Source organism: Otolemur garnettii, unplaced genomic scaffold (assembly GCF_000181295.1).
Source record: "Otolemur garnettii isolate 467f Iridium unplaced genomic scaffold, OtoGar3 scaffold00178, whole genome shotgun sequence".
Classification (NCBI taxonomy): Eukaryota; Metazoa; Chordata; class Mammalia; order Primates; family Galagidae; genus Otolemur; species Otolemur garnettii.
Window position 1 is genome coordinate 1,136,413 of NW_003852573.1, and position 18,949 is coordinate 1,155,361.

An 18,949-nucleotide genomic window follows, 5' to 3' on the forward strand; every position below is an offset into this window, starting at 1 on the left:
GCGTGCCCAGAGGCAGCTGTGTGCCCAGAGGCTGGTGCTGTCGAGGTGGAGAGCGAGCCCCAGCCCACCACCGGGGAGTGTGTGCAGGGGCGCAGCAGGATCAGCGTCAGGCTGACCAGCTTTTTTTGCTGCTGGGACTTGGGAGTCACCCCTGATGTGCAGTGTAGCATAGAGATTTTCATTCTCCCAGCAGACTCCTCACTTAGGAGCTAGAACGCTGTGAACAGAAATGATTAAGCCACAGAAGGGCTTGCTAAAGGCAGTGCTCCCAAGCATGTGAGCTGCGACTGTGACCCAGCAGGAAATTGCTGCAGAAGTGGCGCTGACCAGATGGGCTGGGAATGTTTGACCACAGTTGCACCCTGAAGAGTATATTGGTTGCCCCCCTCAGTGGCCCATTCTTGCATCCCACTGATGGTTCTTGCCTCCTGGGCCTTCTTGTTTTAAGCCAAGTAGAATGTTCTTGAAGGAGGCTCTTCTGGTCTCCTAGCCTTGGCCATGAAATTGAAATTATGTCTATTATTGAGTTCTGAAAATAAACGACCACCTAAGGCAAAGATAGTGAGCTCTAGATCTGCGGCTTCCTGCCCTCTGTCTTGTCTTTGGGCATGAACCAGATCTCTCCTGGTCGCAGGAAAGCTGATGGTGTCAGAGGCCCGGATCTGAACTGGTTATTAGCCTTAGCTTCACACCAGTGGATGGAGCCTGGAAAAACGAGAATCCACAGGCGAGGGGCACTCGGAGGAAATATCTGTGTTCTTTGGTCTCCGTGAATTAGCTTTGCTTGGGAGCTGCTGCTTGTTTGCACTTTCACCAACTGTGGTCTTCGAAGGCAGGAGCAGAAGGGGAAAGCCGGGAACAGCGTATCTTTTATGTGGCCCCTGCTGCTTTTCTGTTTCCCCCAAACTCAAGACCTGGCTTCTCTCTGCAGCCACACTAGCCACAGGTACTAAGGCGGGATTAATTACCTCTTGTCCTCTCTACCTGTCTTTCTCAGGGATAAGGCAAAAATCAAGCTCCCTGCTCTCCAGCCATAAACCTTCCTTCCTCATCTTGGCCCTATAACTCAAAAGCAAGTGAAATGCCATTAGCAAAGTCTACTTCTTTCCCTAGCCTGTTTCCTGGCATGGATTACCATAGTTAATGCCCAGTTCTAGGCTGGGCACAGTGGCTCACACCTTTAATTCCAGCACTTTGGGAGGCTGAGATGGGAGGATCACTTAAGGCCAGGGTTGGAGACCAGCCTGAACAAGAGCAAGACCCTGTCTCTACAAAAAATAGAAAAATTAGCAGGGCCTGGTAGCTCATGCTTATAGCCCCAGCTACTCAGGAATCTGAGGCAGGAGGATGACTTGAGCTCAGAAGTTTGAGGTTGCGGTGAGCTAAGCTGACTTCACTGTCCTCTAGCCTAGGTGACAGAGGAAGACCTTGCTTCAAAAGAAAAAAGAATCTAATTCTATAGCTAACATCTCTGGATTCCTTTATTGCCTGAGTGATGGCATTTTTAATCTACAGAAGACTCTGCCTTATGTGATACACGTTTAATATCATCCTTAGGCTGCCTCTGTAAAATGTTGGCTCTTAAAATATTAATCTCTAATGTGCACTCAAGAGTTCACTCAATTACCATGGGATTTTTCAAATCAGCAGCAGCATCCGGACACCTCTCAAGGCATTAAGGGCGGAATGCTTACCGGGCCATTGTTTCCCGAGCATGGGAGGACGCTCCTGCTTTGTTTCGGTAAATGTTGCACTGGATGCCACTGCAGGTTTATTGTCATTCATGCCCAAACTCAGTTTTCCCTTCCCGTGCCCAGCTTTAAAAGGTATGGTCTCTGGGAGGGATTGTGCGTCATAATTATGGTAAATGAGAACAGTTCTGTCAAAGCTGATTTGTCAGAGTGCTCATTTCTGTCCGGGGAGGAAGCAGGCTCGTGATTACCACCAGCAGCCACTTTGCTTTGATTGTTGTTGGGAAATCGCTTCAGCTTCTGAGACCTTTATTTTTCTTCCTCTAGAAGACAGTCTTGGATTTCAGTGTTTTGGGAGTGGTGCCCATGGGATACCTGCTGGCATTTCCCCCTGTGTTTCTCCCTTTGGGGGCATTGAATGCCATCTTTGGCCACCAGAGATGAGCATTTTATTCCCAATGTGCTGTTGTGCTTTAAGAAAGCCCAGAACACAAATGTCTGAATTGGCAAAGCAGATAGGTTGGGGGGTGGAAATTACTATTAGGAAAGGACTTGTCACCTTGACTCGTGATTCACTGCAGGCTTCCTTCAAATAACTCCTTCCTGTGCAATTTAACTTTGGTTACAAGACCAGAGTTAACCTCCTGGCCACAGAGGGACTCGAGCACATAAGCTACTGTTTCAGGAGCTCTGTGTCCTGAAAACTGATCAGGGGAGACAGATCCGCTCTTCTTTAATAGAAAGCAGGAACAAAATCATACATGTTGAGATGTATCATAGCCCTTCAAGAGCATTCATGCTGTGTCCCAAATTCCAAGGCTTTTAGAGACCTTTAGGGAGATCTCATTTCCTGGTTCTTTCCTAGCCCTTCCATTGTTCCCAGTTATACATCAAAGCCCAAGAAAATGGCCATCACTGAAATCTGTGCCCCTGACTTAGACATCCTCATGTCCGCCTGTGCTCTGTGCGCTGAGGTATGTTTGGTCTATGTGTGTCTCTGTGTTCATTTCCAACAAAGGCCCCGAACCCACACTGGTCCTCCTGAGACCAGATGCCACGCTGCCGTTGAAGCGACATGCATGTGTGAGCGAGGGAGAGATTTTGTCAGGAAAGTTGGCCTGAGTCCCAGCAGAGGGGCAAAGCCATACCCTTCTGGCATCCTGAACACCCTCCCCTCACAGGTATCTGATACTTATGTGCGCCTCCATTTAATTTGAAGCTTTTAAAGTTAAGAGCACAAATCTTAACTATCCAAATCTGAGTGCTTTAATTTTAAAAACATTTAACTCAGGAGTTTCCCTCTTTGGTTAAATCTCCCTTTCCTTTGGTAGTTCTGGAAGCCTCCGTGGAGAAGCTGGAGTTGGCCTGTGTCTCCCGCTTGTCAGTTGCTGCCACCAAACCCCACAGCCCTTTAAGGGAAACCATAGCAGCGGTAGCTGTGAACAGTGACATTTACTTCTAAGGCCACAGTTTCTAGCTGGAGGATCATCTTTTGCTTATAGCAAGTGACAGTTCAAAGAAGAAAGGAAGATGAATCGGGGACATAAGGAAGATGAGGACAAGAAGAGGAGATTGAGGGAGTTGACCAGGATTTATTGAGCACTCCCCTGAATTCAGACCCTGGGGGAATAAAAAAGGGAAATGTTACCTTCTGTGTCCCACAACTTAATGTGAGGTGAGGACTCAGACGTACTCTCAGACCTGACGAGATAGCTCAGAAGTACTACAGAACAGCCCATTGGCGACTCTAAAGAAATGATGTAGGCCAGTGGTTCTCAACCTTCTTAATGCTGCAACCCTTTGATACAGTTCCTCATGTTGTGGTGACCCCCAAGCATAAAATTATTTCATTGCATTGGGGGTCACCACAACATGAGGAACTGTATCAAAGAGTCGTGGCATTAGGAAGGTTGAGAACCCCTGATCTAGGCTGAGAGGAGTACACGAATCCTAAGGAGACGAAGAATTAAAAGGCAAGACTGGCTGGGGAAATTTTCATTAAAGAAAATGTCACAGCTGTTTTGAAAGATCCAATGGCAGAAGAGACTGCCCATAGTGGAGTGGGGGGAGGTCAGTGTGGCATGATTGCAAGGCCCCTTGTGCGGAATGAAGTTAGTATCTGGGGTGGAGGATTTATTTTGGAGGCTAATGAGATAGAGTTGGTGCCATCAAGGAAAAGCAGTTGGAGAATGACTTTGAAGAAGCCAGGCTGGTGGGTTTTCATTTAGGACGTAATGCAATGGGAATCCACTACAGGTGGACTTGGTAACCATCTCAGACTAGATGTTCCCTAAGAACGAAGACTGTGCTCCATCTTTTCCTCCACGTTACACACTTCAGCTTTTGATTTTTGATTGTGTCGGACTCACCAACTGCCTGGACTTTATATTTGAGGTACTTTGTTGCCATGGGAACCTAGAGTGTGCACCTGTCATGGCCTTGGGTCCTGCCTCTGGGGCTCCATCCAGCATGTCTGTCTCAAGATCATTACCTCGTAAACCCAAATGGAGAAGGAAATGCTCAGTATTCACTTAGACATTTCTTTATTGCACTTGTCTTCAGAGCACTTTCTCCTAGAGCCCCCGAGGCATTGTACCAACACAGTAACCTTTAAGTTGTACAAGTTCATTTTATAGTGAGCATTTATCTAACAGCCATGATATATGAGTTTGAAGATTAGGACCAGCAGGAATGGCACTGCATAGGATGTGAGGGAACATCAGGAGAAGCAAAAAGTGCACTTGCTGCTGAGAGGTGTGTGCCCAGGACATGGTACCTTTGATCCCTGGGCGTGAGACCTGACGATGGGCAGAGGTTGGGGATGCGTTCGGGACAGGGAAGGATGGGCTGTTTCCCCTCCACCCTCTCCCTCTGCAGCGGGAGAGATCATACACACCTTCATCATGCATGCATCCTGGTTCGCCTCTTTGCTCCTGGCTTTTCTTGCCCTTCCCCCTTTTGTCTGGCCTAGGGAAGCTCATAAGTGCTTTTAGCATCCTCTTGGGAGGAAGATGGGAAGACAGGCAGGCAGCCAGGAAATCTTGGTGGTTATTAAACTGAGGCTTCAAGGACCTTTTTATTAGCGATTAGACTCATCTCCACAGCACTACAGAGTGTAAACTCCCTCTCTGTCTCCTTTGCTCAAACCTCCACAGAATCTTTTTTATGTGGTGTTTATTTTTAACCCAGAATAGACGTGGGCCTGGAAGCCCTGGGGATTGCTGAGGCTTCAGTGTGCTCTCAAGCAGAAAGAGAGGGTTAGAAACCCCATGGAGGGAAATAGTGCAGGCCCCTTTCTGATGTTCACCCCCCCACCTTAGTCTTTCTGTGACCCTATCTGTGACTGGAAGCCGTTTTGAAGTATGACATCTTAGAGTGCTTTTTGTCAATGTTTTGTTTTGTAGTGTGACGATGGTCACACTACAAAGACGCACGTATCACCAAAACTCTGCCCTTCTGGGACATTATTAGATTGCTTAAAGCTGGTAAATCGAATAACCCTATACAAGGACTCTCTTTAGGACATGTCTACACAGTCATCCCTCAGGAAGGGACTTGGTCAGGTGATATGCTCAGTAGATAAGGAGGAACCCAAGTGGAAGGGTGACAGTGCTTTGGTGGTTAAACGCTGATGATGGGCCAAGTCGTGGCAGGGACTGTCTTACCCTGACCACCCACATAACCTTCTGCAGGACCCTCTGTAGCCAGAGTCAGAAACATGGAGAACAAAGGGCTGTCCTCTGGACTAAGCATAATCCACAGCTATCTGTGGGTGTTGAACCCATACCTGTGACCCCTGGGCACTAAGTGACCTGAATCTGATGGTAGCATTTTTAGGCTAACAGTCTCAAGTTGAGAACATCCCTGTGAACGTTCTTGGTGCCTTCAAATGCTTATGGTACATACTGGAGTACTAATCATTTTGATAATGGCACTTAGAAAGCAGCTTTAGTGAGGGATGTTCCTATACAAACTGTGCCATTAGTATATGCAGTTTGGTGAGCTTGGACTGGTGCACGCACCATGAAACATCACCATAATCAAAGTAATAGGCATATCCATCCCCTCTAAAACTCCCTTTCACCCTTTTGGGGATTTTTGTGTATGTGGTAAGAATACTTAACATGATTTTTATTCAATGACGTGTGCTGCTGCTGGCCCATTAATAGTGTGTATCCTTTCATTTCTACAAGGTTCATCATAGAAAAAGTGCTACGTGGTGGCACCTGTGGCTCAAGGAGTAGGGTGCCGGCCCCATATACCAGAGGTGGTGGGTTCAAACCCAGCCCCAGCCAAAAAAAAAAAGAATAAATAAAATAAAGGAAAATAAATAAAAAAAGAAATTTTTTAAAAAAGTGCTACGTATCTCCTTGGTAAATATCATGATGATCACCTTCAAAGTACTTTCCTTGGGAAGCTATGCTCTGATGCCAGCCGCTACCCCACCTTTAAAAGCAATTTTGGAACTCTTTTCTACAGTGGCTATCAGAGCTGTCATTGTATGAGGTCTGACAAGTAAGTTCAAGAACCCATCCTAGAAAAAGTGCTTTGATGAGATGAGTAGACAGTGGTATCTGTGCATAGTGTCCCAAGGGTAGTACTTCAAAGGAGACCACAGTGATACCAGCAATGAGGTATGTAGTACTTTTTCTAGGATGAGTTTGCAAGCTTCATTGTCTGACTTTGTTTGCAGTGTTAAAATCTCCAAATCCCTATTCATGAGACAGGATACCTTTCTGTTTATTTGTATTTTCTTTAATTTCTTTCATCCTTGTTTTGTTGTTTTCAGTGTAAAAATCTTTTACCTCCTTGGTTGAATATTCTTTTTTAAATTTTATTTTCATTTCTTTTTATTCTTTTTGTAAGTGGGAATTGTTTTCTTAATTTCCTTTTCGTATAGTACATTGTGTCTTGAAAAGCAACTCATTTTTGTCCATTGTTTTCATATCCTCTAACTTAGTTTATTCAAAAAGTTTTTCTGTGGCATCTTTAGGGTTTTGTACATGTAAGATTATGTCATCTGCAAACAGATAATTTTACTGCTGCTTTTCTAATTTGAATGCCTTTTATTTCTTTTTCTTGTCTGAGTCCTCTGGCCACTGCTTCTAATACTATGTTGGAAAGAAGTGATGAATAGACATTCTTGCTTGTTCCAGCCCTTAGAATCTGTTTTTCAGTGAGGCATATGATGTCAGCTGTGGGCTTGTCACATATCTAGTGTGACCTTTATTTTTGTTGAGGCAAATTTGTTCTATCTCTAGTTTGTTGAGTTTTTTATCGTTGAAAGAGTGTTGAATTTTGTCAAATGCTTTTTTCACCCCAATTGAGATGATAATGAAGCTTTTTGTCCTTCATTCTGTTAACAAGATGTATCACACTAACTGATTTGTGTATGGTTAGCCATTCCTGCATTCTGGGGATCCCTCCCACACGGTCATAGTGAATGATCTTTTCAAGGTACTGTAAAATTTGGTTTGCTAGTATTTAGTGAAGATTTTTGCACCTATGCTCATCAGGGATACTGGCCTGGAATTTTCTTATGGAGTCTTTATCTGGCTCTCATGGCAATACTGAAAAGTTGGACAGAGATGGGTGTTAATTCTTTAAAGGTTTGATAGAGTTCACTAGTGAAGCCATGAGGTCCTGGGCTTTTCTTTGGAAAGTTTTTGATTCAATCTCCTTATTCATTATTGGTCTGTTTAAATTTTATTTTTTCCATAATTCAGTCTTAGTTAAATGTTTCTAATATATATATGAAAAAATGTTTAGTATCAGTAATCTCCTTACATATATTATGATGGCCATTATGTAAAAGAAATGCTAAGTGTCTGTGAGGATGTGGAGAAAACAGAACCCTGTAGACTCTTGGGATAGCAGTTGCTATGGAAAACAGTATGCAGATTCCTCAAAAAAATTAAAAAAGATTTATGTGATCCAGAAATTTTGCTTCTGAGTATGCATGTAAAAGAAGTGAAATCAGGATGAGAAGAGATAACCTGTACGTCCATATTAATTTCAGCATTATTCACAATAATAAGATATGGAAACAAATGTCCATTGATGGATGAAAGGATAAAGAAAATGTGGGGGAAGAAAAGAAAATATGGATATGCATACAATGTAATATAATATGTTTCAGCCTTTAATAAAAGGGATTCCTGCCAGTTGGAACAATAACTGGGTAAACCTAGAGGATATTGTCTCATATCAATAAGACAGTCATAGGACAAGTGCTGCATGATATCACTTATATGAAGAATATAAAAATAGTTAAATTCATAGAAGCAAAGAAGAGAATGGTAGTTGCCAGAGGATGGCGGGGGAAGAGGGTATTGCTAATTAATGGGTATAAAATTTTAGTTGTATAAGATGAAGAAGTTTTAGAGATCTACTGCACAACATTGCGCTTATAGATAACAATACCATATTGTGCATCTATTAAAAACAGAAAAACTAGCCGGGCATTGTGGCGGACACCTGTCATCCCAGCTACTTGGGAGGCTGAGGCAAGAGGATTGCTTGAGCCTAGGAGTTTGAGGTTGCTGTGGACTAAGATGCCACAGCACTCTAGTTTGGGGTAACAGAGTGAGGCTCTGTCTCAAAAAAAAAAAGAATTATTGAGAATAGATTTCATGTTAAGCGTTCTGCCACAATTAAAACAAAATCTCTAGCATCCTTACATATACACTACAATAGAACCTCTGTAAGTTGACCACCTAAGGGATTATAACATACTGATCAACTTACGGAGGTGGTCAACATAAGGAACTAGGCCTCCTGTACTGATACATACATGTGGCACATGTCCAGTCTATGAAAATTAGGTCAACAGAAGGTGGTCATTGTAGGGAGGTGGTCGACTATGGAGGTTCTATGGTTTTGTCTTATCTGATCTTCACAGCAACTGATAATCAAAGAAAGTTTTAGTATTCCCAGCGCATGTTTAGTGTATACACTTAAGCTGAGCCAGCTTAATTGACAAACTCGGGGTCATAGGATTTTGGTAAGTGGCAGAGTGGGGCCAAGGTCACGTGGTCCAGCTCCCAAGCCGTGGCCACCTCTTTGACCTGTGCTTTGCTGCTGTGGCTGCTGGGATTGTGTTCTAGTGGAAGAGATGATTGGGCTAAGTAATTCATACTTTTTCAGCTCTCTTGCAGTGAGAGATAGAGCTTTTGTGAAGCTGGGGTTTGGATTTTGGACTATGCAGGTGGCGTTGACCCTTTCTCCAGGATGGGGCTTCGTTTTGGGTTTACAGCATAGTATTTCAACCTTCTATCAGCTACAGCTTTGTGTAAGGGAAAGGATTATTTTTTAAATGGTGCCGTCTAATTACCTGAACCTGGAAGTTTAATTGTAGACTAAATATAGCTTGAGTTTAATTTCTATTTTATAAATTCCACAATGTTCTGTTGCCAAATAGGGCACAGAATTCTTAATAGGTAGCATTTCAGAGTTGCACATGAAATTTACATACAACATCTTTCAGTAAAGGATCTAAGAATTAGCCTAATTCCGAATATCCCCTCTGCTTTGAAAGTAGACCCCTCTTAGCCTTCTGCCCATTAACCAACTGCTGGTTTTTCTTTTATGTAAAGTCCATTATGATCTGTACTGGGTGGAAAGATATTAAAAGTAAATTATATTCTTTTCTGTGTTCACCTTCCTTTGAAAACTTTTCATAAGTAGACCCTTAGCTTCGTTTGTGAGAAATAGATACCAGGCTTTTGTCTACTACCTATGGGATGGAGATTTGACTATCGTGTCATTATTGGATGTAAGAAAGAGAACTAGAATGTGGGCCAAAGCTACAGCCAGAGCCAGACTTGGGTCAGGAGAGCCACTGCCTATGAAAGCTGGCTTGTGGAAAGCATAGCCAGTTCTGTAAAGAAATCTGAGTGGGTGAAGCCCCAGGAGTTCCCCTTATCACCAATAAAATACAACCAGAAGTTTAGCCTTTCCTAGCTACTAATGGCTGTAGTCTTTAAAGGGCTAGTTCTTTCATTTTTTGTGGTAATCTTTTAGGGGGTAGTTCTAGAGGTTTGGGGATACACATTTTCGATTTTAATAGAGCAAGCAGGAATATAATGTGTGGAGAGACATCAGGGTCCTTCAAGTGTCTGTATTCTATGGGAATGGATGTCTTTTGAAGTACAGGACTTTATAGTCATCCCTTGGTTCCTAATTCCCTATAAGAGGATTGTGACAATGGTGACAATTTAACATAAGTTTGAAAGCGATTAGAAGCAATGAACAATAATTGGAAATTATGATGTTGGATATATAAATACTGTTGACTAGTAGTTACATAACACACACGTCACATATTTAGTACTATCGGAAAGAACCTTACAATTTAGTTAAAATAACAGCCATAATTGAAAGTACATATTTTAATAAACAGCTATTCAATCAGTGGTACACAGACTTGGTTCTCTGGGTTAAGTAGCAAGTTAGAAAATTCTAAAGAGACTTCCTAGAGAAGGGGGAAAATCAACTGGATTTTGTAGACTGAGTAGGAGTTGGATTCAGAGGATGGAGAAGTGTTTTCTAGATGTAAAAATGGTATAACCAAAGGTATGAAAACCCTACTTAGTCAGGATTTTAGGATTTTTCTAAAATCCTAAAAATCCTCTGAGATCTAAAATCCTAGAGAGCTAAGGTGGAGAACAGGGGAAATAGCAGTGGAAAGATAAGCAAAGCTGGAGTAGGACGGCAGCACCGCCTGCCCTGGCCCTGCTGAGTGGTAGGAAAATGAAGATGGGCACCCGCCAGCCCACCTCAGCTCAGCGCCGGGCAGTAAGAGCCAAGTCTGTTAGGGTCTTAGGCGCATCCTCTTTTTACCTTCATGAGGTCTGGGAGTAGACTGTCGCCAAGAGTTCAGTGATAAGGTGGCAACCAGGGAGCTTAAGCCTCCTTGGGCAGAGGAAGTGTTATGAGCTTAAGATTAATGTGTTCACCACCCGGAACTCACCCCACCTGTCTACTACTGTAGGGCATGTTCTTGAGTTGTTTTTCATAGTGGATAGGAGGGAGCTAGATTTTTTTCTTTTTGGACAGATTTAGGGGTACAAGTTGTTTTTGGTTACATGGATGGAATATATAGTGGTGATTTCTGGGGTTTTAGTGTACTCATCACCGGAGTAGTAAGCTCTGTACCCGATAGGTAGTTTTTCTTCCCTTTCCTCCTTCTGACCCTTCCTTCCTCTGAGCAGATATTTTCTTTTTCCTGTGTGATGTACCCCGACTCAGAAACCGCCCCGACCACCAGTTGTTTTTTTTTCCTTCTTAAGAGGCAGGGGCTCCCTCTACCACCCAGGCCTAGAGTGCAGTGGTGTGATTATATCTCACTGCAGCCTTGAACTCCCGGGCTCCAATGATTCTCCAGCCTCAGCCTCCCGAATAGCTGGGACTACAGGCATGTACCACTGTGCCTGGCTGATTTTCTAACCACTAACTTCTTATGCGGCACTTCTGACATACACATCTGCAGGATGTCAGCCTGGTCAAGAAAGCAGGTGTCACCTCTGCTTATGAGACAGAAGCTAACTTATTAGTCTGCTTAATAGTAGAAGTTATACCTCTGGCCTTTTGGCACAGAGCTCATTGGCTCCACTCCTCTCTAAATAATGAGCATTATTCTCTTGAGCAAGATTCCTTTCCTAGAAAGGATTTTTTTTTTTTTTTTGTAATAAAATTCTAGTAGATGTTTCTCTGGAGACGGCTTTGAAAATTTGGTTAAATAGGAGAAACATATCAATAGAACATAGGCCTGGGGGTTCTGAAACCACAATGTACTAGGTTCAGATTTCACCTCTCCTGTAATTCAGGGCTGGTCATTAGTTCTTGCAGGGTTGTTTTAATGATTAAACCCCGGAGTTGGAGTTTTGCTGTGTTGCGTTGATTCTGTGAGATGCTTTTAAATTAAGAAGGTAGTTGCAGACAGATCTTAACCATCTCACATAGCATCCTCTACAGACAGGGACCACGCTAAACCAGCCAGGCAGGGGCAGGCACTGTGAAGACTCAGACAGACACAGTTACTGACAAGAAGGAATCCTTTTAGTTTCGCTTTGCTGAGAAGATGGTGTCGATTCCTTCCTTCCAGTGGGAAATCAATTTACTGTGTAGCAGACCTTAGTAAGTGGTTTTATACTATTGCTTTCCTAAAAAAAAAAAAAAAGAGAGAGAGAGAGAGACATGTTTCTGTTTTTATTAATTGTAGGACTGGTAGAACTTGTAAAAGAAAATATCTTATTTGCTCTCCTTACCACACCGACTGCCTTCCAGAAATTAAGAGTAAGCAAGGGATTGTACCTTCCCTCTCTTGGTTTGAAATAAGCAGTCTCATATCCTTGGAGATCTCCACCCATATGTGAATTTCTGGAAGAAAAGGAATTCACAGACAATTTAGTTGACTTGTCATTTCGAAGGCAAAAAAACAGAGCCAAAATTCTAGAGATACCTAAAATAGCCATGCATGGAATTTTGAGGCTAGGTCCTTCCTTATGACAAATTTGAAAACATGTCCTTTTTGGAGTTTAATATCAAGTACCACTGATGTGAAGAATGAGAGGTTTCTATTCTATGCTGAGTTTTCTGACATACACAGTGAAGTTCACTTACATATATTGAAATACAATAAAACTCAACATGAAGTTAGTTTGAACAAGGAAAGTATTCAATAACTTGTTTTCTAAACTAGTTTTCTATAAGGTTTCCTTAAAGAGCAGTCATTTATCATCCTTCTGAAATTGGTTCGATCACTTATTTTTTTAACATACAATTTTACATACGTATTTTTTTTTTTTTTATCCGCATACTCGAAACTAACATGAAGGGCAGCTGCATGATGGGGACAGTGGTTACCTCTGTGCAGGTGGGAAGCAGCAGGAAATTGTGACACATTCTTTGTCTCTGCGCCAATAACCACACAGCCGCTAGGGGGCAGAAGAACACCAAATAAACCTGTGGTGCCCTGGGTGATCAGGCTTCTCTGGCATATTGCCCAGCTCCTGTCGTGTGTCCTTGGTGCAGCACCCAACTCTCTCCCCTATCTTAGCAAAACTCATCTTCTAGGCCTTGCCAAGATGGGGGTTTTGTCCTTCAGCCTCCCAGACTCTATTTGTCTGTGCTAACCCCCTTCCACCTCATACCCTTAACCCCACCTGGTCTACTTTGTACCATATCACGTAGCTTAATGATGGGGCTTGTTTGCTATCATTTCACAACCAGGTGTATTTGTCCTTATGGCAGGAATAATGTCTCTGTGTTTCCCATAATGCCAGGAATCCCTGGAAGACCTAAATAAATGTTCAACAGCAGATGGACAATCCCTTCATCTATTGTGATTAATACCTATTTGCTAATTTGATTGTCAAGATGGTCCTGTTTTTACACAAGATAAATTATTCCCTTTGCTTTACTTATTTCTTAATTGGCTACATTGTCATACTTCTTCCAGTTTGATTGTTTCTAATTGGGTTGAAAAATAGAGGACTTTGGAAATCAACCCAGAGGTGTTGTGGAAGGCATTAACTTTGGTGCATAGATGCACATTTGCTTTATGGTTCTTCCTTTTCCTGGCCTTGTACCTTGGGCAGGTTAACGTTTCAGTTTCAGTTTTCTCATCCCTAAAAGCTGTTATGTAAGGTGGCCATAGAATTTATCATCTTAACTGGAATGCATTTGAAAGTGAAGAATATTAAAGAGAAACCAGACTTGGACAATAAAGTGGAAAAAGCAAATTTTATGCAGAAACTATTGCAATGGAGAGAGGAGACCTCAGTATAGAACTGGGCTTAATTCTGAATGCAGCACGGACAAGTGGGATACGGCCAAGGAGCAGGAGGGCCGTGACTGGTAGAAAGTTATTAAGTAGGGCTTGGTGCCCGTAGCTCAGTGAGTAGGGCACCAGCCACAAACACCAAAGCTGGTGGTTTGAGCCCAGCCCAGGCCTGATAAACAACAATGGCAACTGCAACCCAAAAATGGCTGAGCGTGTGGTGGGTACCTGTGATCCCAGCTACTTGGGAGGCAGGGGCAAGAGAATCGCTTAAGCCCAAGAGTTTGAGGTTGCTGTGAGCTGTGATGCCACCGCACTCTACCAAGGGTGATACAGTGAGACTCTGTCTCAAAAGCAAAAAAAAGAAAAGAAAGTTATTAAGTAGAAGCATTGGGGCATAGGACAAACCTTACAGTAGGCCAGCATGATGAAATACTAATGATGGTGATGAAGACTTTGGCCAGATGTGGATGGGGAGAAATCTCTCTACATAGACTTAGCAGTATTCTTGCTACAACTGGCCTGGAAAAGAAAGGACATACCAACATCCCGGCTTGGAGGAGCCTGACTAAAGCTTAGTAAAGGAGAAAATCTTTGTCAAGGAGACATTTAAAAATAATTACAATCCCATAGTCTCTGGAAATATTTCTTTATTTGACTGATAAGGTGTTTTTATTTTTTTGGCTTACCTACAAATTGTTCTATTCAAAAGTGATTTTCAAAATACAATTCCCTCTAAAAAATTAAAATAATATAGAAACAGGAGAAATGCTGAACTGGTTGGGAAGCTGGGTATAAAGATATGGTGCTTCAAAGAATCAGACAAAGATGACTTGTAAGGTGTCTAGTGTTATGTTTGGAGCATGCTGTAGTCAGAAAATGATTTCTTTCCATTTTTCTGGAGGAGAGTTGGACAAAAAAGCACCGAGAATCAGTAAGCAAAAGCCTATGGGCTTCTTAAAAAGGCTGCTGCAGGAAGAGGGTGCTCTAGGTCCTAACAACCCAAGGTCTGAGTTTTGTCCAACTCAAGCAGGAAAACACTAATTGAAGACCGCAGTCCTGTCTCTGTGCACTCTGGCAGCTGTCTCGGCAGCGAAGAGCATAGCCAGGAGGTGACTGTGCATTTTGGCTGGTAGTCTGCCTGCCCTGTGAGCCCAGAACTCTTTTTCTTACTTGCAAGTTTGCTACTGCTTCTGGGCAACTTGCCTGGAAAACTGAGGGAATTGGCTTTGGCACCCCTCTGCCGCACCCAGATCCTGAGGTTTAGGGGCCTGATCTTAGCAATTGTGTTGAAATAGCGGGTTTACCATCGACATCGTGGTGTGAGCTGCAAAATGCATACCTGCCTCGGAGATGAGTATCTCTGTGTGGCCAGAAGCTTCCGTTGCCATTCTGTGATTAGGTGTCCAAGACTGGGTACATCTCTTCCAGACACGTTAAGTTCGTTACTTGTCACCTTCCCTCTAGTAAGTGCTCTTTTGCTTTTGTAATGACAGTTCTTTAGCCGGGTGTTCATTTAACTTAAATCCCCAAAGAGCTGAAACTTGGGTTTTTGCCAACTCCTGGTGTGATAGAGACTTCAAGGAGTGGCCCGTGGCCTCTGAGTAGCCACATGCTGGGAGCGGTAAGCCAGAAGCGGGTGGTGGTGTTTGCAGCCCTCTCCACGGCCCCTAACAGCCTCTTCTTTCTTCAGGTACGTGTACATTCCCGCAGGCGGGTCCCAGCACGGCCCGCTAGGGACACTGTTTTCCACCGCGATGACGTTTGCCTTTGTGAGCTACTGGCATGGAGGCTATGACTACCTCTGGTGTTGGGCAGTGCTCAACTGGCTGGGAGTGACCGTGGAGAGTGGAGTCCGGAGGCTTGTGGAGACCCCCTGCGTCCAGGACACTTTGGTGAGCAGGATCCTTGCTCGTGCGGCAGGGGATGGCTGAGTTTGGTTGACGAGGTTTTGGAGGGATAAGAGTCATCAGATTCACCTCAGCGTGGCCCATTCCTGCCAGGTTGGTTCAGAGCCCATGTGCCTAGAGGTAGGGTGGCTAGTGAAGGAGCTTCTGTAGCCATTATTTAAATAAATAACTATAAAATAATACATATGTATTATATTAAAATTAGAAAATTCAGACAAGAAAAAATAACAAATATCTCTTTAAAATAAACCGTGTTAGTACCCATTCTTCTAAATTCCTTCTGTGTGTATACAGAAATGTAAAATGTAAAACAAATCCTATTATTCCACAGATGGTTGTATTGGGACCAGCTTCCTAAGTCACTGAATTCATATTTAACAACTCTTTTAATGGCTACATAGAATTCCATGACATGGATATGGCATAATTTTATTTTTTTGTTTGAGATAGAGTCGTACTATGTTGCCCTCAGTAGAGTGCAATGGTATCACAGCTCACAGCAACCTCAAATTCTTGGGCTTAAGTAATTCTCTTGCCTCAGTCTCCCAAGTAGATGGGACTACAGGTGTCTGCCACAACACCCAGCTATTTTTCGGTTGTAGTTGTCATTGTTGTTTGGCAGGCCTGGGCTGGGTTTGAACCTGCTAGCTCTGGTGTATGTGGCTGGTTGCCCTAGCTGCTGAGCTACAGGCTCCGAGCCAGATAACTTAATCTCCTAATACTAGTAATCACATTATTCCAAAGTTTTTGGCAATTATCAGTTGTACTGAGATGAACAACAAGGATGAACTCTCAGAGTTGAAATTGCCAGGTTAAAGGTTTTTCTCATCTTGAAAGTAGAGTACACATAGTGTTTATTAACTCTTACCTTCCCTACAGACCAGCGGTTCTCAACCTGTGGGTTGCGACCCTTTGTAACAATGAAAATACATCCTGCATATCAGATGTTTGTTATGATTCATAACAGTAGCAAAATTACAGTTATGAAGTAGCAATGAAAATAATTTTGTGGTTGGGGGTCACCACAACATGAGGAACTGTATTAGAGGGTCGCGGCATTAGGAAGGTTGAGAACCACTGCTATAGACCAAAGTGTACCAATTTACATTCTTACCCACAGTGTATAAGAATTCCCTTACCAGACTGAGCAGCCCTGGCATTTCTCATCTTTGAGAGGTACTATACATAGCGGCATAAAACACAGCTAAGGGTTTAAGACACATTTCCAACTCCACAGGAAAATGATTTGGAAAATTAATGAAGCACTTCTCTTTACACACACATTTTAAGTGATTTTAAACTTTTGGCAGAGATTTTATCTTGTGAATGTGGTATGCGATGTATTAAGAATCTTGTCAGAACTTATCAGTTCTGAAGATGCAGCAATATTCTGCTAATCCTGAAAAAAGTAGCTAAAAAGAAATGTGCTGGCATCAGTGTTCATGATAGACAATCACGCCCAGAAAATTGACTGGAAAAGTGATTAATGTGGCTACATTTCACCCAGAACCGACTAAAGCAAATATGTTTAAAAAAAAAAAAAAACCCACTGAAACAGAATACATTTGCATGTGTTTTTATAAAGATAGCCATAGTCCAAGTAGACAGTTATTGCAATAAAAACTGATAGAAACCACATAGCCAAATAACACATCTGAGAGAATTTAAATATGCTCATGCATGTTTAAAGATAAATATTTTATTCAGCAGTAGTACCTAGTAATCAGCAGGAACGAAGTGTTAGTGAATTCTAAAGGAAATGGTACTTCAGTGAAAGTCTTGGCTGTGTACCACCCAGGAACATCAAAAACTGTAACATCAAGGTTTTAATCTTCTTCCTCAAATCCGAACACCCTTTCCCAGGGCCTGAAAACTAAGTTGTCTCCCTTAAAGGCCAGAGGGCTCTTTTCAGCCTAGTCTGAATCCCTGTAACACATTTCCATATTCTTTCATGAAGGGTCTAACATTAATCTTGAATTCAATGTTAAGCAGCGCTCTGTGACCTTTGAGCCATAACTTATGTTGTGATAAATTTCGAAAATCTAATGTCCAAGGTAAGTAGCCCAACTGTGCTAGGTAGCCCATGTCTTGTTAATTTTGGTTCAGAATAAATCAAGGCAGCAGGCACATGTGCTCACAGGATGAAGCACTTTGAAGTCTTCTGGCCCCTTCGCAGCTTACTCCAGGACGTGCACCTGACCCTCCATCTACCATGCAGGTGCAGAGTTATTTTTGATATGCATTTTTGTTAAATTTATACATATGTTATATGTTGCAGATATGTTTGGAATGTATTTATTGAGCAAGAACATATTTTATGAAACCTATTTTTATTATCTGTCTTTTATCCTGGAAGCTTAACAGGTGATTATGGCTGTTTAGATGCCGTACTTCTTGAGACCAAAGCCCATTCCTCTTTATATTCCCATTGTTGATCTCAGGGTCTGAGTTAGCCACAGTGTTTTAAGTCAGTGTACGGTTCATGCTTCCCAGTGGGAAGTTTGTTAGTTCTTCTGCTTGTCCACCCATAGGGTCTTTCTACATTATTCTGTTTCTTGTATAGTTAAGCACAGAAGATTTTCTTCCTTTGGAAAAAAATGGCTGGCATTTCAAATGTACATAACTTTTTTTTTTTTTTGAGACAGAATCTCACTGTGTCACCCTTGGTAGAGTACCATGACATCACAGCTCACAGCAACCTCAAACTGTTGGGCTTAAGTGATTCTCTTAAGCCTCAGTCTCCCAAATAGTTGGGACTACAGGCATCCTCCACAATGCTCGGCTATTTTTGGTTGTAGTTGTCATTGTTGTTTGGCAGGCCTGGGCTAGATTTGAACCCACCAGTTCTGGTGTATGTGGCTGGTGCCCGAACCACTGAGCTATAGGTGCCCAGCCACATAACTTCTTAACTGTTTCCTCACTCAGGTTACCTGTCTTCCCCGTTTCTCTATAAATCTATCTCCTGTTCTTTAATGAAGACTTAAGCTCCTTTGTACATAATTTCATCTGACTTTAGTCTCCCCAATTTATTGGATGATATTTTCATAGTATGAGTATATAGCTCATATCCTTCACATCCTTATTATTATTCAAGGTTCTTCAGAGAAATGAATCATTTAAGAGAGAGAGAAAGAGAGAAAAAGAGAGAAAATATTTATTATAAAGAATTAGATCATATGATTATGGAGGCCGAGAAAGGCAGACTCAGGAGAGCTGATGGTATAAGTTCCAGTCCAATCCGAAAGCAAGAAAAGACCGTTGTCCTAGTTTGAAGACAGGTTCAAAGACAAGAAATTTTTTCTTAGCCTTTCTTCCTATTCAGGCCATCAATGGATTAGATGAGGTAGGTCCACTCACATTGGGGACAGCAATCTGCTTTTTCAGTCTACTCATTCAGTGTTGATTCATCCAGGAACACTTTCACCAACAGATCCATAAATAATATTTAACCACACACACACACAAAAAAAGGCTCAGCGCCTGTGGCTCAAGCGGCTAAGGCGCCAGCCACATACACCTAAGGTAGCGGGTTCGAATCCCCAGCCTGGCCGCCAAAACAACAATGA

General features: G+C 42.5%; 1 protein-coding gene across 2 annotated transcripts in view; it reads left to right on the forward strand.

Annotated features, from left to right (window-relative positions):
* The window catches only part of HHAT (hedgehog acyltransferase), a 333,401-nt gene that overhangs the window by 249,548 nt on the left and 64,904 nt on the right, over positions 1–18,949 (forward strand). For both annotated transcript variants that reach the window (XM_012811853.2, XM_012811851.2), the window contains one exon: positions 15,167–15,368. In XM_012811853.2, coding sequence (XP_012667307.2) covers positions 15,167–15,368 — 202 coding nt within the window. The remainder of the gene's footprint in view (positions 1–15,166; positions 15,369–18,949) is intronic.